The sequence below is a fragment of the Corvus cornix genome, chromosome 1, assembly GCF_000738735.6.
Source record: "Corvus cornix cornix isolate S_Up_H32 chromosome 1, ASM73873v5, whole genome shotgun sequence".
Taxonomy (NCBI): Eukaryota; Metazoa; Chordata; class Aves; order Passeriformes; family Corvidae; genus Corvus; species Corvus cornix.
The window spans coordinates 25,625,227-25,648,155 of NC_046332.1; the positions used below are offsets into that span (position 1 = coordinate 25,625,227).

General features: G+C 41.9%; 1 protein-coding gene across 1 annotated transcript; it reads left to right on the forward strand.

Moving 5' to 3' along the window:
* The first annotated feature begins 224 nt into the window (after positions 1–224).
* CCDC80 (coiled-coil domain containing 80) lies at positions 225–21,689 on the forward strand. The gene is made up of 8 exons (XM_010396024.4): positions 225–856; positions 1,225–3,125; positions 7,335–7,491; positions 11,754–11,890; positions 12,519–12,667; positions 15,867–15,970; positions 17,604–17,684; positions 20,326–21,689. Exons 2-8 carry the CDS (start codon positions 1,233–1,235, stop codon positions 20,670–20,672), a joined length of 2,868 nt encoding a protein of 955 aa, XP_010394326.3. The 5' UTR covers positions 225–856; positions 1,225–1,232; the 3' UTR covers positions 20,673–21,689.
* The last annotated feature ends 1,240 nt before the right edge of the window (positions 21,690–22,929 follow it).

The following is a 22,929-nucleotide window of genomic DNA, read 5'->3' on the forward strand; positions in this document are numbered from 1 at the left end:
CACAGGGCTAGTTTTTATCCAGATAATGTCCATTTGGCAGGAGGAAAGAAAAAGCTGAGGTCAGAGAACACCAGGGAGCTGGGACGCGTGAAGGAAAGAGTTAAGGCTGGAGTCACCCTCTCTGAAGTGCTCTGTGATGCTGTGCAGTGTTTCAACCCCCAGAGCCTTCCTCCTCCTCCCTCGCTGTGTCGGAGTGGGGAGGAGGCGGGTTCTGCTGAGCTGTTAAATCCTCAGTGAAGTTTCCCCCATTTCCAGTGGCCACCGTTGTCTGAGGCTGGTTCGGAGCAGGGCTGGGGTTGCCCTGACATTTCTGGGACCGCGGCCAGCCAAGAAGAAAAAAAGACGGGTGTTTTACAATTTGCTTTTGTCGAAGTGTGGAGAAAGGGGAAAGGAAACGTCCTTTCTTTTTTTTCAGTATCACATTCCTGTGTTTTTCTTCAGCCTGGAAAATATATTAGTGCTGGTGCTTTCCTCTCTGGAAACAAAGGAGCTAAACGGGACTGAGGAAGTAAGGAGTGGGAAGGAGGTTTGGGAAGTTTAAAAGAGAGAGACTTGGAGCAGCCAGGAGTTCCCTTTTCTTAAATGAAATCCCTGCCTGTGTGGGTAACCGGTACAGCAAAAATCCAGACCTGCAGGTAAATGGAGAAGCAGAGATCACAAAGGAAATTTCCGCTAACCTCATCCCGCCTGTCAAGAAGGTGAAGAAGAAAGTTACAAGACACACAACAGGCTCTGGGACCTGTTGGGCTGCGTAAAGATAAATCACTGAACAACAGTAAAGCTGTATGGCATTGGTCTCCTCTTAAAGGAAAAAGACGTGAAAACTCATCTCTGGCAGGGGAACTTCCCTGAGAGTGTAAGTTTCAAGTCAAATTCTTGTCTTTCTGCTCTACGTATGGGACCCTTTCTCTGTGTGTCTTTGCATGTATATATAGTGGGAGTGTGAGAGAAAAAGAGAGAGAGAAGGATGCAGATCACGGTGTTGTTTTAGACAGACAATATCGTGTTACAGAAGGATGATCTCATTTTTTCATAAAGTGATCAATTTTGTGCTTTTCCAAAAATAACTGTAAAATGTACAAAGCTACTAGGGCAGGACTGAGGTGTAATCAAGCACTTACAAATCACACAAAATAGCCAGCCTGTGCTTTGCATTTTTTATCCCTTGTGCAAGATATCATCATAGTGTTAACATCTAATTTTTCTCCTCCCCTCCCAACACAGATTGCACAATGAACTGGAGGCCAGCTCTCAGCTTAGCCCTGCTGTGGGCAGCATGGTTAGTGTGTGGCTCTGAGAAGACAGAGAGGCTAGTGGAAAGAGGGAGGCATGGAGCTAGGAAAGTGCCCCTGGCTTACAGGGCTTCAAGCAGCCTCCTAAGAAGGTCTGGAGCATCCCTGAGGAATTCAAGTCCAAATCCTCAACACCCTGTCACCAAGAGGGATTCTTCAGCACCTCCAAAGCCACCTGCCAATCTCCTGCAAGGGGAAACACGCTCCCAGGCCAGGGGCATGGGGACCAGAATGAGATTGGTACAGAGACTCACAGCTGCAGCCAAATACTCCAAGTCCGAGATGATTAAGGACGAAGGGATATCCTCTGCCTCACAGTCACGAGTGGTGCGTTTCCCTTCAGGGTCAAGTTCTCCCAATGTCCTGGCCAGCTTTGCAGGGAAAAATCGGGTGTGGGTCATTTCTGCCCCCCATGCCTCTGAGGGCTACTATCGGCTCATGATGAGCCTGCTGAAAAATGACGTTTACTGTGAATTGGCTGAGAGGCACATCCAGCAGATTGTGTTGTTCCATGAAGAAGGGGAAGAAGGCGGAAAAGTTAGAAGGATAACCAATGAAGGAAAAATCCTGGAACAGCCACTAGATCCTGCCCTCATACCTAAGCTCATGAGCTTTCTGAAACTGGAGAAAGGGAAATTTGGCATGGTTCTGTTGAAGAAAACTCTTCAAGTGGAGGAAAGGTATCCTTATCCAGTCAGGCTAGAGGCCATGTACGAAGTCATTGATCAGAACCCCATCAGAAAAATTGAGAAGATGAGGCAGAAGGGCTTCATCCAGACTTGCAAAGCAGCTGGGGTGGAGGGGCAAGTGGTTGAGGAAGGCAATAATGGGGGCACCATGCAGCCTACCCCTAGCAGTGAACATGTCCAGGTGTCAGCAAGGAAGGAGGATCCAAGGAAGAGCAATTATCAGCCAACAAGGACCAAAACTGTGAGGAAACCAATGACAACCACAGTGGGCACTCCTCAGCCTACAGTGAGGACCACTACCCTCCCTCCCACCACCACAACTACTCGTGCCACCACCCGTGCAATGACAACAGCCAGCCAGTCTACAACAACAACTACACCCCTCCCCAGCACACAGAGGACCTGGACCATGAAGTCACATTCCACCACAGAGTACCACAGGCTGCCAGTAGCCCCTGACGTCACCACACCACGAGTCACAGCCTCTGAGGACTTCTACTCTGCTGCATGGAAAAAAAACCGCAGGGACCGGCAGCGCAGCCACCCAGAGAAACAACCGGCAGCCACACGGAAACCAAACAAGGCTGCCCACTATGACACTTTCACAGAAGTCCCAACTGCACCCTCAGTGCACTATACAAAGGCAAATGTGGGTAGATTTAAAGATAATAGAACTGACAGAAAGGACTATAACCACAGGGACCTGAATGTCACACCTGGGCAACACAAACCAACGAAGATTAAACCACCAAAAAAGAAGACGCAAGAAAAGATACTCAGTAATGAGTATGAAGATAAATATGACCCAAGCAAGCCTGCTAGTTCCCATTTAGAGGAACAGTTTGCAGCTGGAAATATTCCCCCAAAGAAAGGAAAAGAATCAAAGAAGCATGAGCGAATGGATAAACTTGAGAAGAAGAAGAAGAAGGACAGACCTGACAAGCAGCAGAAGAGTGAGAAGCAGTCCAAGAAGGTCAAAGCTGAGAAAAAGAGCAAGCAGGACAAAGACCGCAGCAAGAAGAAGAAGGGAAGCAGGACTGAGAATGAGGATTTTCCCAAGCCCAACAAGAAGACTTTCCTACAGCCTCCCAGGAAATCAGCAACCAGCCTCCTGGAATATTTTGAAGGCAAGAGGCGGCTCATTGTAAGTAACTCATTCATCTGAATCTTATTACCTAAATGAAGTCACATCTCTCTCCTAGTAGGAATATGTGGAATTTTAGGTTTATAGTGGTTTTGTATTACTCTTTTTTGATGCTTTTGTCTCAAGAGGTAAAAGCTGTAGGCCCAAATGATCGTTTTCAACAGCTTTCACAGATTCATATCGGAAATCTTACAAGCACTATAAAAATCAGTCATCCAGAGATTAGGCTAAAACCTCTTCCCAGCTACTTCCATGAGCCACCATATAGCAGATTATCTTGTTCCCAGTGGATATGTAGGTGTCAGGATCTGTATCATTATGATCAATAAAGTGAGGTTCCAGTGTGGATTACATCCATTCATCACCTTGGGGTACTTGCCAAAGTTGCCACATTTCAGTGCTCTCCATGTCCCGCCAGCTGGCACACCTGCTTCATATTGGTGCTGGTGTCCTAAAGCTGGAAGCAAGCCAGGTGGCTTGGCAATACTAATGCAAGGCTGACTGAGGATATGCACAAAGGCTTGTGATCAGACGCCCTGAGGGATGGGGAATTCAAGATTAAGATCTGATGGGAATTTGGCATTCAGATCCCTTAGACATCTTCAGAGATCCCGTGCAAACTTTATTTTGGTTTGTTTCTTCTCCTGCTGTTTTTATTAAACTGTAACACGCCAGGAAGTTCTCAAGCATGAGAACTTCAGCATGGTCTGGAGTTACTTGTCCCCAGGTTTAACAGCATTGTATGTTTTTCCAAATACTTATCATAAAAACCACTTCACCTGGGACAGGAAACAGTTTTAGTTGTAGTATAAATGTTTTTTCTGGCAGATGACACATATCCTGAAAGGTACACTTTGGAAAATAGTTCTTTAAAAATATTATTGTGGGAGCTGGTTTCATGAAATTATCCTACTGCAAGCTGGCCTGTTTCACAGTTATTGTCCAATAGTCATTGCCACAAACACCTTTGACTTTTGTGCTCCATATTCCAATACAAATAGCTAAGGTGCCAAGCTAAGATGCCAAGTTAAGATTTCAACCATTGGAATTTAATGAATCATTCTGCTGATGATTCATGGGCCTGAAAACAAGGCAACTTTCTTCTCCCCCTCCCCGTTCTTCAAGCCGTAGGGACTCTGCAGAGCTAGCACTGGAAGTGGAAAAAAGGCATATATTTAAAAAATTTGAACTTGAATGAATTTTGCAAATAATGCCTATTAGTTACTTGTTAACTAATATTTAGCCAAAACAAAAGCTCAGAGAAAGAAACTATGCAGAAGTTGGGATCCCTGAAATTTGGTCTCAATGTTGTGGTTTCCAAGAATATATGTAACACCAGGACAAGTATAAACAAATTTGAAAATAAAAGGGCCAAAAGTAAAGCTCACAGATGTCAGGCTGCTAACACCACCACAGTCCTGGCAACTTAAAGGATTGCCTGAAATTTGAACCTTCTGATACTAGGCCACCTCACAGCTGGATCTCTGAGAAAAGAGTTGCACAGTCTCAGGTTATCAGGCCAGAACAGACTAAAGACAAATGATTATGCCATGCTGCACTTCACTTTTCCAGAATCTAATAACATCCTCAACCTGCTTACTCTGAAGTTCCCTGAAGAATAGGTTTGGTTTGGTTATTAGTAAAAGCAGTGGCTGAACTCTACTTTCTCTTTGCCATGCACAGCACATGTGGAAAACAAAGAACTTCTCAAGCTTCTTTGAATGCACACACGTGCCTATTTGCATCCCTTCCTATCAAACTGTTCAGTTCCCTTAGGAGAACAGTCCTTACAATTAACTCTGTCATTCATGAGTCTTCAAACTACCTCTCTAGAGAATTAGCCCACATTGCTGCAGAAGTGGCTCTACCCAACTTGTTCCCCATTGCTTTGCTGTACTCTTGTCTTTCAGACTGGCTCCCAAGGACATTGTTTCAGTCCTTTTCCAAAGATCTTTTGAGAGGGACGTGCATTTTTAAGTTCTATATCATCAACAATTTCAGATCTCAGTGTGAATTTCAAATATCTGGAATTTTAAAGGCTATTCTGGGTTAAGTTCAATTAATGACAAATATAGGTCTCAGGTGCAGAAACTGAAAAAAATGTATGGGTTTTGAGTCCCACAGCCTCACCTCTCTACAGTGGGGCTTTTACTGCAGTCTTACTAATGTTGAGAAACTTTGGCCTAGTGAGTTTGGGTTTTTTGTTTATTTCTCTGTGGTGAAATGCCGACTGACAGTTTACATGTAACACTCCATATATACCCACATGCACATATATGCCTATGCACACACACACACACCCCCACATGCATGCATGCAAACGAGAAACGGGACGATGATCAGAGGGCTGGAGCACCTCTCCTATGGAGACAGGATGAAAGAGTTGGGGCTGTTCACCCTGGAGAAAAAAAGGCTCCAGGGAGACCTCACAGGAGTCTTCCAGTACCTAACGAGAGCTTATAAAAAAAGGAGGAGAGTGATAGTTGTGGAGAGTTGTGGATGCTCTACCCCTGTAAGTGTCCAAGTCCAGGCTGGACGGGACTTTAAACAACCTGGTCTAGTGGGAGGTATCCCTGCCCTTGGCAAGAGGGTTGGAACAAGTTGATCTTGAAGGTCCCTTCTGACCCAAACCATCCTGTGATTCTGTGATGCAAACACTGATAGAGACAGCCTGGGTTAAAACAGTCCTGGCACAAAGCTTTGATTGGAAGTTTGCTTTGTTCTACAAGGTTTGATGAAGTGGATCAGACTCAGGCTTGACTCTGCATTCCAGCTTATGACCCCCCAAACTAGGAGGAGACAATACAAACCAATGGTCTGTTTTTCATCTCAGTCCTCAAACTTCCCCAACACAAACCCTTCTCATGATCCTTTTTTTTTCATTTGAAGCATTTTTATATGCAATTTAAAGGCAGTGTGTTACATGCTGTAGCACAGAAATCAAATCCTCTTTGTGTCTGTCACTGTCATTCACCTTCATGTTCCAATGCTGTAGTCATGCCAGGGGCCTTTGCATAAATGAGAGGCAGATTTTATAAGCCCAGAAATGTTTTTACATTGATGAACTGGATTTATAAAGAGTGTACCATAAAAATTAGCCTTCAGGCCCCATAAACTTCAGAAGGCAGCTAGAAAATTATTACCCCTGCTACAGATTAAATTAAATTAAATTACAAATTTGTAGTTGAAGGATTTTGGTGATTATTTGTGATCTTAAATCATAAAACTTGAATCCAGATTCCAGCCCCCTTTGTATTTGGGGGATCAGTGGCAGGTGCTTGATTGCAGCTCACTGCTGTGAGTTAGAATGATTACATTGCTAGAGCTGCAGCATTCCTAGGCATCTTTTGCTGGAAACTGCTGCATAGCACCACTGAATGTTGTTACACACACCCCTGTCCTGGAATATTTTCATCTCAGTCACTGATGAAGGATCTAAGTCATGTGCTCTAAACTTCTTAAAAATGAAATCTTTGCAATCCTTAGAAGGCTTTGAAATAAGTACTGTAAAATGTAGAGCTTTTTATACTTTTATTGTTGTAATTGTTCCTCTTCCTTTTCACCCACAGCTGTACCTTTGAGCAAATATAAGTCCCATAAGACATCAAAGTGGCTTAGAACAAAGAAAAGCAAAATCAGTAATTTTCACATGAGGTCACAGTGGACTTAGCAAGTCTTCAAGGTCTTCTTAGATGGCCATCATTTACATAAATATTCATGTAGCCCTAGTTGTACTCACTCCTTGGCAGTCAAAACAGGCATGGGAGCCCCACCTGGACCATGGGATGAGGGCAGAGCAGCTGCCGTGTTCCCAGGGCTCCAACTGTGAGTGAGTAGGGGAAAATCTTAGATTCAAAGCACCACTGAAGGCTGTGAGGGAGACCTGGTGGGACTGGCAGGGTGAGGGATAAAAGGAGATTACATGGCTTTCTGTAAAATCTAGTGGTATTTCTTCTACCAGCATTGTGGTAGAAGCAGCAGAGGACCTGGTGGAACCAGCTCTACATGCTTCCAAATGTTTTCCTGTGGCTGGCTGAACATCTTCGGGTCAGGCCTGGACATGAAGGTACACTCCAAACACAAATAAGTAACAGCTTTATGGGAATGAGAGCCCAGTTTGCAGACAGTGACTAGTTCTCCTTCGGTAAAATAATCATCTGCCTTCATTCCTTATACTAAACAAGCTCTTTTGTCTCTGCCAACAACCAGCTGATCACAACGCCCAAGGCGGACAACACCATGTACGTACAGCAGCGAGACGAGTACCTGGAGAGCTTCTGCAAGATGGCAACGAGGAAGATCTCAGTCATCACGATTTTTGGCACCATGAACAACAGCAGCATGAAAATTGACCACTTCCAGCTAGGTTCTTTTTCTTTTAATATTTTCTTTCCATCTCATGGGCACAATACAGACAGCAAAGGGAGAAATTGCCCCAGCTTGGGTCAAAATCTAAGACTATGCAGGACCTGCAAAATAGCTCATTTAGACATATTTGATGCCACCTTCTTTACATACAGAGTTTCCATGTAAACAGGTGACACTGAGCATTCATCTCTCTTAGGCAGCTTTTAAACAACTGCTGTCAATGTTCCTGGGGAAGCACCCACCAAAGTCAGTGAAAACCTGTCCTTTTGTAGCAATAGTGGTTGGACAAAGACTTCACACTGCAGTCCAGCAAAGCACTTAAGCTTAGGTATCTCTTGAATCATGTGAACCATCTCGTTCCTGTCTGCAGCTAAAGATTAACACCACTGTGAATGCTTTGATGGATGAAGTCAAAGAAATACAAATATTCTTCAGTTCTATACTGCAAATAGAATAAAAGCTTCTAGTTTTGCTTTTAAGTCCACCACATCCTTCCCCTCAAAGTTCATCTGGTTTTACCAAACCTTGGGAAAAGATATGTGATGGATGAGAAAGCTCTGGACCAAACCAGCTGCAGGGTGTTTCAGGTCTGGCATATAAATGGCCAGAAGATCACAGATGTATGTCTGGCTTCCAGCCGTGCCTCTGTTACTCTCAGAGGGATGGGATCTAGCAGGAGACCTAGCCTTGTGTCCCTGAATGACAGTGAGTAACAAATCCTGCCAGACTGTCCATTTGTGCACCTCCCTGACAGATCTGGAGCAGTGCAGGATTTTCCACATCAGGCCAAGGTTACTCAAGTTCATTTTTTGTGTACCTAGACCCATCTGCCTGTCAGTGGACTGTTTAGGATTATATTTAGCTCTAGTCTGGCTAATATTCAGATATTCACTCTGACACAGACCATACTCTTTCAGCCTGTTTCAAACTTAACCTACATCCAAACTTTCCCCAAACCACACAAGTGTATGTAACAGCTGAGTTCTCACAGGAGGAATTAAATTGTTGAAGAAAAACAGGAGACTTGGAAGGGTATTGATTAAACCTTACATGAAGTTCACCTTACAGTTTTGTCCAAAAAAACAAATCCTGACCTTTATAGAAATATATACAATACAAATAAATAATACAAACATCTTTCTGTTCTATCTCCCCTTCTCCTCTACCCTTCTTGCTTGTATGACCTCTTCAAGGCTCATTCTTTGTGAGAATCAGAGGTAGCAAAAGCTCCTAAGAAATATTTTGTACACAGTATGTTGCTGTAGTGAGAAGCTTGAGCACCCAGCATGATGAGGTCTACTTGGAGTGCTGCATCTTGGGACTGAAATACAAATGATAACAACAGAAAAGTCCACAGAAAAGACTTCTGACTTGAGATTTCAAATGCATTTAGAAGTAGTGAATGAAAGAGCTCAGTGACACTGGTCAAGATTAGCTCACAGTGAAACCACAGAGTATTTCCTAGTTTCCCACTGGAATGACACAAAAGCTGAGTGTCACTGCAGAGGCCTTTTCTTAAGCCCAAGCAATGTGGCCTCTTTTCCCTAGCTCATGGGAACAGGGCTTTAATCAACTAAACATCAGCCCCTGGCTACCCATCCTATAATCAAAGCTAATACCTAATCTATTAGGCCACTGGACTGCTAAAACAACCTGCTGGCCTTCTTTGTAACCTCATTGGAATTATTTCTAAAGATAACTCATCTTCCCAGCCTGTCTAGCTGCCAAAGATGTATGGAGAAACATTTCCCCACTGTTTCAGAGAAAAAGCAAAGTGAGCAAGGACTTTGCAGGTAGCAGCAGAGTCTCAGCTCCAGTGGTTCTTTGTGTGGATCCCAGACTCCTTTATGAGGTGGAGGTCAGGGACAAGTAGTGACTTGGAAAGACTAAATTAGATTAACTTCTTTTTTCTCCACAGAAATAGTTTCCAAGTTTGAAAGGCAGGACAGCCTTTGTGGCATTACTTTTTTCCTTGATACAGAATTTTCTGTATTACTCTGCAATTTAATTTTCTTCCTTTCATCGTAGATTTTGAAAGAAAATCTTATCACTCTCGACAACTACATGAAAAGTGGTTGTAGTCAGGTGGGGGTCAGTCTCTTTGCCCAGGCAACCACTGACAGAATGAGAGGACACAGTGTTAAGCTGCATCAAGGGAAGTTTAGGTTAGATATTAGAAAAAAATTCTTCACTGAAAGAGTAATTGCACGCTGGAATTGTCTGCCCAGGGAGATGGTGGAGTCACCGTCCCTGGATGTGTTTAAAAAAAGACTGGACATGGCACTCAGTGCCATGGTTTAGTTGACGAGGTGGTGTTAGGTCATAGGTTGGACTAGATGATCTTAAAGGTCTTTTCCAACCTAGTTCATTCTGTGATTCTGTGATCTCTTAACAAGGAAACTCTAACTTCATATTGATATCTAGAGTTTAAAGCAGAAGGGTGCCATAGGTCAGTTGGTCTAAGGTACTCCTGTACCGTAGCTGTTTTCCATCACATTTCACAATAACAACTTTTCTATCTCCACCTAGGCCGATGAGACAGTCTTTGCTTTTAAACATAAACTTTTGGTCTATGTCTTAATGGTCATACTTGCCATTAGTAACACATAAATCTCACTTGTGAAGCATCTGATGCAGGATTTACATATATTTTATGAAGTGAATAACCAATTAGCATATCCAGCAACCCATCCAATCAAAAGCTGATAACACTGCTTGTTAATTCTTTACCAAACTTTCAACTGAGGTATATAAAACCATGAAAAATCATGCAAGTTAGATATATAGCCTGATAAGTGTAACCAAATTTTATTATTTGCTGGCTTGGCTTTTTTTTTTAAACAGTGGGTTCAAGGTGTGAAACCTAAACATCAGATTCTAATTCAAACATTTTCCCAAAATTTTAATTCAGAAGTTTCATTCAGTCTATACACAGGATGGACGTACTGCAAAATTTGAATCAGATCAGTATGACCCTTAAAAGCTATGTATATTTAGAAAATTATTTAAATTATTTGTTGTATGGCTCCAATCTTTCCTGTTGCTGTGTGCCCCAATTGAACCAGTCAATCTCATCTCTATTTGATGGCAAATAATTATGGAGCAAGGAACTGGAAAGTTGTACCTCTGGGACTGGAGAGTTGTACCTCTGGATTCCACCTCTTGACGACCTGCTGTGTCTCTGACTTCAGGCAGGTCACTTAAGCCATGGCTGGGATTTCTAAGTGAGGATATGAATATAACATTCATAGTGGTGTCACAGGGCACAGGCAAGCAGTGTTTGCAGGGAGCTCTTGGTGCCCAGGTGACATTTCACTTGGTGTGTGATTTAGCCTGTCTTTAGCTTTCCAGGCCACAATTGCATATGGAGGCTTGTTTCAGCACTGTTGCAGTTGTATAGGGCTGTGCTGGGTGCTACAGCTGAGGCTGTGCTGATGACATGGAGACTTTCAGGACTTGACTGCAATATACCCTGGTTCTATGGGAAGTAAGGAACCTCAGTACCTCCACAGGCTTGTCCTCAAATCTCTGTGTTCAGAAGTCCTTTTCTCATTGTTTCTGAATGTTTTCTTAGAGTGGACCACTGAGTAGGCACAAGGGGTACTCAAAATTAAGTTTTCGCCTGTCAGGCTGCTAGAATCAGCCAGCAGGAGGAGGAGGGAGTACCAAAGTGGGGTATCTAGAAAGGTATGCTGCCAGCACTGCAGCATTCAAGACATGTTGAACAGTTTCTGGTTTCTTGTAGTCACTGAATGTCCCATGTAAATTTTTAAGACTGGTAAGGTTAACTCTAGTTTGCTGGCCAACCTCAAGCTGTTCTAGATATATTTTAGTGACCCAAATCACCTAGACTGTTTCATTTGCACATGGTGCACATTGTTAAAATTTCTGTTTTCAATTACAGAAGTGGCTGCATTTCAGTGGGTGAAATGATTAGGACATGCATATACATGTATGAGCATATTGAAAAAATCTAAAAGATCTTTCCAGGAAAAAGCAAGATTTTTCAAAAGAATGTACACATGATAAATACTGAAGTGCATGAGGCCTAGGATAGACTGATTTTCAAAGAATACTGGGATGGAAAACTGGACAGTTAAAAGTCGTAGTGCCACATCCATGGTCTGTGATACATTGAATATTGCAGCAGGAAAAGAGCTTCTGAGAAATGAATTCTCCCCTTTCTTTTGAGGTGAAATTAAAGGCAGAGTGCTGTGTGATTCCATGACTATTTTTATTTCTCCTTTGCCTCACATTAAGATAATGAAAAGCCCATGAAAGTGATAGAAGATGAAGATCTCGTGGACCAGCAGCTCATCAGTGAGTTGAGGAAAGAGTATGGGATGACCTACAATGATTTCTTCATGGTCCTGACAGACACTGACATGAAGGTCAAGGTGAGGGTTTCAGCTCTTTGAACTCAGCTCTCTTTAAAGAAAACACATTGGAAAAATATGAAAAAATTTGAAAAATTTAGGAAATTACAGGCTTTCATGTGAGGCACATCAGAGACTGATGCAGGAGCTGGTCATTGCTGGAGGACAAGCAAAAGAACAGTAAGCAAAATTTTCAGAACTTAGGTAGCTATCTTCATTTTCTGCACTTAGGGGATCTCAGGAATTGTGTGTTTCTGCTGGAATGGTGAGGAACAGCACCTCCCCACAGCTGACAGGGTTTTAATGTAGCGTCTGGCATTCTAAAACACACAGCTTGGCTGCTCAGCGAGATGACACCACACTGCATAAGGACAATCCTCTAGGAATGGCCTTACAAAAGAATATAATAACTGCAACGTCCTGGCCTTATCACATTGGGCAAAGACTGAAAATACGCCACTTCCAAAGGGCAGTCTGACTGCAAAACCAGTTATATTTTCCATAGTTTCTGATCTGTTTTAGGCCTTGTTGCCTGTGTGCAAATTCGAATACTTGGATCTCTAAATATCCTATGGTGCTGTGATACATGCAGAAGGGCTGCTAATATGAGCATCCTTATATCCACCTGTCTTGGTTTTTTTCATAACAGCAATACTATGAAGTACCCATAGCAATGAAGTCTGTGTTTGATTTGATTGACACCTTCCAATCACGAATTAAAGACATGGAAAGACAGAAAAAAGAGGGCATTGTCTGCAAAGAAGATAAGAAACAATCCCTTGAGAGCTTCTTATCCAGGTATCACCTTCTGTTCTTATCTGCTGCTAGCTCTACGAATTATTGTTGTACTGTAAAAATACCCATGTAACTATTTCTGGGATTTTTAAATATAGATTTCTCAGTATTTACAGTGTTAAGTAAATACAGAGATGCAGCCAGAGCTGAATGCAGTCTTGTATAGAATACTGGAAGTCAGGAAGCATGTTTCCTGACTAACTGCACCTTCCTTGGACACTGATTTTCAGTGCCTCAGTTTCCCCATCATGACATGGAGATAATAAAACTGATTTGCATTACAAGAGCAAATAAGGATTAATTCACGGATGTGAGCTCAATGTTTTGAATGTATGAAGCACAGTGTTTATGTGTTTTGATCATCAACCATCCCAATCTCATTAATCCCATTCTAATCCCTTCCATGTAGTTCAAATCAGTAATTAATTCTGACTTCCTTCTATCCTGCTTGAGATAACAGCTGGTTTTTGCCAGTATTAGTCATGCATATGATTAAAGGTCTTGCAGATGTCTTTTGCAAAATGTTGGAGACCTTCTGCAGAAAGACAATTTTGTTTATGCAATCTCTATATGCTGTGTTATTACTCTATCTTGAGACCTGAATTCCAGGCAAAAAATGTGCCTGGACTGTGGGCATTCAGACCCACAGAAGAGCTGTGCAGCTATAGCCTTCTCTCAATTATCACTGGGTAATTGACATGAAATTAGTGCTACCCCATCATTCTAGACCTTTCCTGTTACAACTGCATCCTCCTCACCTACTATCAGAATCCATGGGAATACACTGTTGATGCCAGACAGCTTTAAAAGTAACTGAGGCAGCATGATGGATTATGACGAGGAGGAAAGGAGCAACAAGTAAATTAATAGGTTGTTGGTTCATAAACATTTTAAAATTCAATGGCCACTTCAACAGAAAAAGAACCTTTAACAAGATCCACCCCACCCACCTCACCACCTCCTGTTTAGGTCCCAGTGATTCATCCTTGAGACCACCAAGAAGAACCACAGTTTGGAAACAGCTGATCAGCACAAGAAAGAGCTTGTATGCTGGAAAGGGACAGGCCCCAAATCCTTCTCTGCTTGGAAACAGCCCTAGTAATAAACACACATTAGAAAACTGGGCACAAAAAATGCAGAATGTTGCATCTATAAACCGCACTGCCGCTGCACAGAATGCATTTGTTGTCTGTGAAAGAAGCATCAGGCTTTAAATATTGGGTGGACTTCTCTAGCCACATTAACTGGTCAGATTCCCAGTAAAATTAATTCCAGCTTTGTCCAAGATCGTGTTTCCAGTTGAACAAGGGCCCTGGCATCATCTCCCTGGTGTTGCTCCTTGCAGAGGTCAGTTACAATAATGCAAATATTGTTCTTAACAAGCCTGCCTGGTGTGAAAGGAGACCACGAGAGCCAGAGCCAGCTTGAATAATGCTTAAAAGCCACATGTAGAAGGAGGAGAACCTTGAGTTTGGGGCTGAGTTCCCCCTAAGACCTAGACACTGGCTGTGCTGCTCTTTGGGCTCACACATCAGAACAGGATGCAAAACAGGTAGAAGAAGAAAAAAGGATCCACACAGGAAAGGATCTGGCAGATTTGTCAGGAGTATTGGTCCATGGCTTCTGATGTCAGAAATAAAGCAGAAATCTGTACTTTATTGATGGTGAACTAACAGCTGTGAAGGACCAACTGAATTAATTTCTAAGATGTAGTCCCAGATAAGCACACCAAGTGCTCCTCAGGCAGGGGAATAAACAGCTTGAGTGGCTTTCAACGCTTTTCAGCTCTGTGTAACTCCAAAGGAGATATTAAAAAAAAACCGAGAAAGCAGTAGAAAAGTATCTTAAAGTGACTCACAGTTTTTCCCTAGGCAAAATATGATCCAATGGCTACATTCTCAGTCACTGTTCATAGGTAACCAGGTGCTTTTCTGTACAAAATAGCACAAAGATTATTTTGTTCCCCATTTTCAGAATGACACAAAATTTCCCTCCTTTTCTTCACATCACATATGTGATCCTTAGTGCTTCTCGTTCCTGTTCACTTGACTGTACACACACATTCATGTCTCTTTGCTGTTCCTCCTGAGAGAGATTAAAATTGAGGTTTGCTTTTCAAGGATTTACTTTTCTAACTGTAAAAAACCCCCAGTACCAATCAACAAGCAAAGACATCAGCATGCCCTGCTCTTCTAACAACTTCTTCCCTGACTTTGAGCAAATCCCACCACACCTTCAGCTTCTCTTAAGTGAAGCAGAATTGACCCTTTGCATTAGCCTTCATTTTGAGATCTTCACATGGTACAGCAGAAAGGCAGGCTATTATTATAGCAGAGTAACATCTGCATCCATTTAAAAGATCATTTCCTGCTGTAAAAATATCTCTGCAGCTTTGCAAATTCCTATAAATCTGACTTTTTAGGTTAAGTGGAGAAGTACCTATATTCAAGAAACAAGTTGTTGAGAGAGTATTAAAAAAAACCCACAGTTAGAATTTTTAAAGATTTCAAGTGTCCTTATAGCACTGCCTTTCCTTGACAGGAAAGGAAGGAGATCCTTGTGCAAAATCTTGGGTAGATGGCGCAGTCCCTCTTAAAGAAAGATTCCAAGATTTATCTTATTGCCCCATGCATGCCTTATATAGCCACAGACTGACACAACCACACACTTACAAGCAAGCTCAGATTTAAAGCCAGGTTAAAGGCATTTTGAGCAAACGTGGTGCAGGAAATAAAAAAGAGGTCAGTGATTATTTACACAGAAGTATGAGTTATGTCTGAAATGAAGATACGCCCTAATTCTCAGACAGCCCTTGGACTGCAAAATAACTGTGCAGTTCCAGCAGTGGTGAATGATGTAAAAGCTAAATGCCTAGTGAGGAATTCCACAGGAATCTTTCTCTCTTGAATATACACTTCTCAGCATTGCTGTAACTACTGAAGGGGGCTTTGAGCAAAGATGGTAAACTTTGCAGTGTTTGTTTGGTGAAGCAGCAGCACCGCAGGTGTTTCTTTGAAAGTTTTGGAGCTGTAAAACTCAAAACAAGCTTTATCCTTTCCCAGTGATGGACAGAACTGGGAAGATTTCCCATCCAGCTGTTACTTAGAAGTTGTGAGAGATGATGTGTCTCAGCCTACAGAGAACAGAAATGCTGAGAGGACTTGAGTCACATGTCTTGACCATGGCCACACTCTCTTTTCAGATTCCGATGGAGAAGGCGGCTGGTGGTGATCTCTGCTCCCAGTGATGAAGATTGGGCTTATTCCCAGCAGCTTGCTGCTCTCAGTGGACAAGCCTGCAATTTTGGTGAGTCAAACGGAATCATACTCTTGCTCCCCCAAACCACATCCTTCCTGGTGATGCGATGGATTCCTTTGCTCAAGTTTGAACCTGAGGAGTCTGACAACTGAAAACTTTCCTCCAGATCCAAATGGAAGATTGTGCTAAGCACGTAGTACAGCACACTGACACCTAAGACGGCTAAACAAAGTGTTCCCTGGAATCATTTGTACTGTAGCAGAAAATGCTAGCACTCCAAAGCTTCTCTTCAGGCTTGTACTTCAGGAGAGTAATAGTTATTTTGGTTTGGTTTTGGTTTTTTTTGTACTGCACAAATTAACAACACAAGGAAAATGCTTTGGTAAGGGCAGATCCTTTAAGACCCAACTCAGAACTGGCCAGGCATCAGGGAGATGCACGGCCATCAGGGTTTTTTTCTTTTTTTTACTGCTTCATTGCCAAAATCTGTAAAAATATTAATGGAAGCCACTTTAATCCAATAAAGGCCCTCCCAGACTAGGTACTTAAGATAAGTACCTAGATAAGATCTTAAGTACCCCTAACTAGGTACTTAAGATCCAACTAACATAGTAGAGAGAGAGGGGCTCCTCTAGGAGACAACTAAGGGCAAGACCCAGAGGTGCTCTTCTGTCTTCTTGTCATGAAGTGCAGAGAGCCTTACTCCTTAAGTTGCTAGCAATGCACACACCACACATGGTCTAGACTTGACTCCTTCAACAGAATCAAACAGGTCCCTTTCAAAAGCTGCTATTTCAATGCATTTCAGTTACACCAGAAGGGAGATCTTCACAGTATGATTGTTTATTCATAATCACCTGGCTTTCGTTCAGAGTATCAGCACCACTTCATTTGGAAAGTACCAAAGTAAACTGCGACATGGACCACTGCAAAATGCTTTCTGAAGAATAAAATGTAATCAAAACAGTTGAGTATCCCCACCCTTTGGTAGGGACAGCTTGAACACAATCCAGTGAGTTTCCAAAGCATTTGTCAATGGGTGTTTTAACTAAGTGGTTTGTTTCCAAGCATCTTACCTCCAAGCTGTAAAAGCAGTTACATCAAAGATTTTGTAGATTGTACTGACTCATGTTATATGAACAGTTTCTGCTGTCCCTAAGGTCTTTCTTCAAAGCAAAAGCAACAGTCCAAGCCTCTGTGCAGAACAAATGGAAGAAGCGAGTATCTGGCATAAGCTATTCCTCATAGTCATTCAGAATTTAACTGGCATAGATTATACTGCCTCTAAATAATTTGTTGCTGTGTGTATGGTAAGTAAAAGCTTTACTAGTGAAGAAAACAGTACAGGAAGATTCTGAATTTGGAGAATGGCCTCTGCAATTTACTGGCGTATCTGATGGTTGTATCCCTATGGTACAGAACCATACCACCATGCTGCTGTCCTTGAAACAGCTTTATGCAACTGATACCACATTTACTCAACACCTCAGCTTATCCTTTTGTTTGGGACAGGTGATGTGACTGGCAGGGACTCCACAGAAGTCAGTAACTCTTTCTCCTGGAGGGCTAGCTGAGACTGGGCCTTAATTTAGCAAGCACAGACCTGGCTGATTAAACTGAAATCTGCCCAAGGATAAGCAGAAAGGTCTGGTCTGACCCAAAACTTTCATTTCCTCCACAGGTCTGCGCCACATAACTATCCTCAAATTGCTAGGAGTTGGAGAAGATATTGGAGGTGTTTTAGAGTTGTATCCAATTAATGGTAAGTGACTGTTTCCAGTTTCTTCAGTACTACACATGAAGGGCATTATTCAGTGCTGAGTGCTTCTTTGCTGTAATTTCTTTAGAGGGATGAGTATGACTGTTTTCCTCTTTTGCTTTGTTTCTTTTAAAAAACAAGATGACACAAAAGCAAACAAAAAGCTTTCTTGGTGTTTCTGTGCTAAATATAGGTTCTTCAGGACAGAAAAGCACAAATACCTGAAAGTCATCTCACATTTTGATTTCCCACCTAAGCTTACAGTCCCCAGTACACTCCTCTGCCAGCCTTGCTGTTAAAGACAGGGATGCATGTGCCTTTTGCACACTCAAGAGTTTGTAGGGTTAATAGAACACACACTCAGCAGATTCTCCTCTATGGATTCATAGAATGGCTTGGAGTGAATAGGACTTCTTAAAGATGATCTAGTTCCAATCCCCTGCCATGGGCTGGGACACCTTTCACTTCATCAGGTTGATCAAAGCTCTATCTAACCTATCCTCAAACACTTCCAGAGACAGGGCATCCATCTGGGCAACCTGCTCCTGTGTCATACCACCTGTATCCTAAAAACCCTCTTCCTTATATCTAATCTAAATATACCCTCTTTCTGTGTAAAATTAATACTCCTTGTTCTATCTCTGGGCCCTGGTAAAACATCTTTCTCAGTCTTTCTCATAAGCTCTCTTTATTATTCCACTTGCATCCCAGCAAGCTACTACTCCAGGTAGATATCCTTGACAGAGTGGGGACTTTTCAAATGCTGCGGGTTCCTCTTCTACCTAATCCAAACAACTGCCTCCATCAGTGGAAGAACAAAGACAGAAAGAATCTTATTTATCCCATCTCTGTTCCAACTGCTCTGTGCATGAAAGCATTCTAGTCCTTCCTTCTATAGCACTTCTACATTAAGTCCGTGTATGAGAAAAATAAACAGAGGAAGCTGATGTCAGATTTCTTCCATCAACACTCTTGCAGCCTCCACTGATTTTTCACTGGAGGCTTCATTACTTTGTTTATAGTTCCTATTTGTTAAGATCAACAGATCTTTGTCTAATTTCCCCTTGAATTGATGTTGACTCCTAGAACGTGTTCTCCTGTGAGAACTTCTACAGAGATACCTTTTATTTGTCCTGAGCATGGCTCCTACACCTTTGTTTGATTCCCCTTATTTCTTGTGTGGGATAAAGGCAAACATTTAATCCCTATCCTTCTCTGCAGTAACACTGACAATTCTGCAGGTCTTCCCCAAACCATTTATTTGAAAGATTGCAGTCTTTACTTAGTTGGATACAGAATCATACAGAATTTATTTCAAACCTGTGATCAACCTTGTTGACTTCCTGACTTTTCTCCCCAGTTCCACCATAGTCTTTTGAGGTGAGAGAAACAGAATTTCATGCAGTGTTCAAGATGCACACAAATAAGAGGTTTCCATAGTAAAATAATAATACTGTTCTGTTATTATTTTCCTCATGGTTATAACATTTGGTTTTGCTTTTGGCCATTAGTGAGCACTGAAGTACCCTTTCATGAAATTTTCTTTCATAGCCCTAAGAACTCACTGGCAAGTGGTAATGGTCAATCTTCACCACTTCTTATGTGAAGTCAGAAAAATTTTCACAAAGTGTATCACTTTGATCTGAGTAGATTTTCTTCTATAATTTTATTAACCAGTCATACAGTCTTAAAGGATCTTCTGCAATGCCTCACAATCATCTCCCACTCTTACTACTGTAAGTACCTTCACACTCATAGTATACTAACCTCCATGCTCATATCTTGTGTGCGTTATTTACACATACATGGAACTGCACCAGTCCCAGCACAGCCATGGAACTTTACCCATGACCTCCCTCCAATACAGGTGATCATTCACTCCCACCTTGCTCCTGCTTCAACCAACCTATCAAAGGACCTTTTGAAGCTTTCTGAAAATTCATATAGCCTGTATCAGCCAGGCTACCCTTAACCATCTGCTTGCTGACCTCTTTCAGAGAGCCTCAAGTCTGTAAAGCAGGGTGCCACCATGTAAGAGTCCTGTTGCCAAGCCAACTATGCATATATGTGCCCACTGATCTTAGTTGCTTTACAGTTTCTACTCATTTACCCAACACACACTTCACACTTAAAAGCCTGGAGTTCACCAGATTTACCCTAGAAAATATACTTTGAAGAGCAAATGACGTCTACCACATCCCATACCTCACATACCATGACAGTTCAAGAGTAAGGCTCTATATCCAGAAATTCCTCTATCACACTTCAATTCCCGTGATTTCTTTCACTGTTGTTCACATATGCCTTCTGCAATACATAAACTTGTGACCCTAGCTGCAAAGAAGCCAAAGAAGTTCACGGATTTTGGGTGACAAAAAGATGTACCACACTACAGTAGCTTCAGCCTAGAGAATAAGGACAAGTTTACTAAACCTGAAAAAGCTGTTAAAAATACATCCTTAGCTCACCGTAGAGCAATTTCATTTTGGATACAGGAAATGGATCTGAACTTGCAAATTACAAGCATCTTATATTGCCAACTCTTGGGCTGTATCCTATCTCATGTTGCTAACTTTTTTACCTACAAATAATCATCATCACCTAAATAATAGATTAATGCTGATTTTATGTGATCACTTTCTAGGAAGCTCAACTGTAGACAGAGAAGACATCCCAGCTAATTTGGTGAAAGACATTCGAAATTATTTCCAAATTAGCCCGGAATATTTCTCCATGCTTCTAGTGGGGAAAGATGGCAACGTCAAATCCTGGTATCCCTCTCCAATGTGGTCTATGGCGATTGTGTATGACCTGATTGATTCCATGCAGCTCCGGCGCCAGGAAATGACAATCCAGCAGTCGCTGGGCATGCAGTGCCCCGATGATGAGTATGGCGGGTATGGCTACCACAGCTACCACCAGGGCTACCAGGAAGGTTACCAAGATGACTACCGTCACCACGGAAGTTACCACCATGGATATCCATACTGAACAGAGCGACTTAGCCTCTGACCGCCCCCATGTCTGTCTTCCAATAGCTATCCAAGCAATAGGTGGCCACTTGCAGAAAATCTTCCCAGGCCACCTAAATATCCACGCCTCGTTCTTCTACTGTTCAATCAAGGGACTTTGGTCATTTGTCTTGTCAAAAAATGCAGAAGCCTTTACAGTGAAGCAATTCAAACCAGTAGTATTGAAGCTTTAAACAATAAAGACTCCTTTATATTTTTAAACCTTTATAAACAAAGGCCATCAGCGGGTGCTGTTTGTATTAAAACCAACCAAAAAAAACCCCATAGCCCCATTCCATGGGCACTACAGTAGGGCAGGAAACAAACTGTCCAACAATGTGCTTTTTAGTACTTTTTCTAAGGAGAAAAAAAAAAGTATATTTATTGGAAAGTGTGATTTCATTATGCTTATGAAAAGAAACAAAGAAACAACACTTTGGGTCTCTCCCAGAGAAGAAAAATTTAAGAAAGAAGCATGGGGCATGCTCTTTAATAATAACAACAACAGTAATAAAATCTTTTTGAAACATCTTGTTTAAAAAGACAGCATCCCTTCTACAGTGCATTAACATTGTAATTAGCTGACTTTATGAATGAAAATAAGATTTATGGCTATGGCAGAACTTGTTCCAATACAATACAATGTAAAGTTCTTAACTACAAAGCTTACTGCATGGCTATTTATTCTTTCAATTGGGGTCCCTGTTCTCTTAGGTCCTGCCCACATCACTGTTAAAACCAAGTTAATGAGAGCTAAGTGGGAACACCAACCAGGATTAGCACTGTCTGAAATACAAAAATCTGAAAAGCATTATTTTCATCAGAAAAAGAAATCTCATTCACATATATTTTCAATGAGTTGTAACTAGCTCTCTATAATAATGCTTTTAATTAAACTATTACTCTAAATTTCAAATTCTCTTTTACCTCTTCTTCTCATACCCTGCCCTATAAAAGTGATCTGGATTAAATGTTTATAAAAAGTATTTGAGATTAATTTTATCTGCTAAAGCATCTCTATTTCTGCCACACTTTCAGAAATGTTTTTTTTCTCCCTTCTCATTGATATCTTTGGGCGTTGGAGCTGTAATACCACCCTACCCTACTGAAACCAGTGGCAAGAACTGCATGCATAGCCATGGTTTCAACACCACCGGGGTTAGATTTCTAAACACTGAAGATGCAGCAGAAAGATTATGGAATACCTTTAAGTGAAAATACCATGTCAGCCTTTATAATGGCACATTAGTCACTTCTGATGTCGAAGGTGTGCCTGACCAGTCACATTTCTTTTTATAATCCATGATGTGGGTGCACACCACACATAGATGCACACAACAGGGCACTCGTACTGGGTATCGCCATCACAGCAGTAGCACAGGAACAGGGAGAAACTACAGCTCTAAGCTGGCCACAGCATGCTCTGCATTTTGACTTTCAGCATTTTCCTGATTTTTTTTCCCAGATGAAAACAAAACTGGCTAAAGCAACAAGTTCACTCCAAACCAGATGCCTTCTTCAGAAATTTAAGTCACAAAAGGTCAGGCATCACTTGCCCTTCTGAATGTCAGAAGGGCAGACAGATGGTCACAAGGCCTTTAGCTTTACAAATCTGGTCACCCTCTGGAGCAGGCTGCCCTCCCTATCACAAGGTCTACTCAGTGCAGGGTACAGCTCCTGACTTACCTTTCTCAGGTGACTGGAGCTAGCTGGGGGAAGGCATTTGACAATGATTTTGCCTGCAGAGCTTCTGAGCTCTCAGTGACAGCACTTCCACAGCTGAAAGCAGTGGACAGAGAAATTCAAAAAACCAAAAAGAATCACAGCATGGAAGGGTTTCTAGAAGAAAATGGAGTGTCCTGTATCTCACTTTTAGAAAACAAGAGCTTACTGCATCACTGTATCAAGGTCAGCTGCCTAACTTTCCTTGCCTAAAGCAAAAGCAGAGGAAAGTATACCAGACATCTAACAGGCACCTCCTGTAGACAGAAAGAAAAATGCCCTTGGGGCACTTTCTTTCAGGAGTTCATTTAAACTTTCCTGTAATCCTGTTTTCATGTGAAGTCTTTAAACGAAAGCCCTTTTAACTCACACTACAAATCACATAAATTAAATGTCTTGTGCTGAGAGGGTTAACTCACAAAAAAAAAAAAAGAATGCAGCACCTGATCCAAATGGCCTTTTCTTTTTTATACCCCTGTCTGAAATTCAAAGTTAAATTGTGCAAGTACCAAACC

What these genes read in the sequence shown, in the direction of transcription:
- CCDC80 (XM_010396024.4), top strand. Translation starts at nt 1,233, where the DNA reads ATGAACTGGAGGCCAGCTCTCAGCTTAGCCCTGCTGTGGGCAGCATGG. An exon ending in AAGGCAAGAGGCGGCTCATT is followed by an intron (nt 3,126 to 7,334) that starts GTAAGTAACTCA and finishes GCCAACAACCAG; the next exon opens with CTGATCACAACGCCCAAGGC. An exon ending in AATTGACCACTTCCAGCTAG is followed by an intron (nt 7,492 to 11,753) that starts GTTCTTTTTCTT and finishes CCTCACATTAAG; the next exon opens with ATAATGAAAAGCCCATGAAA.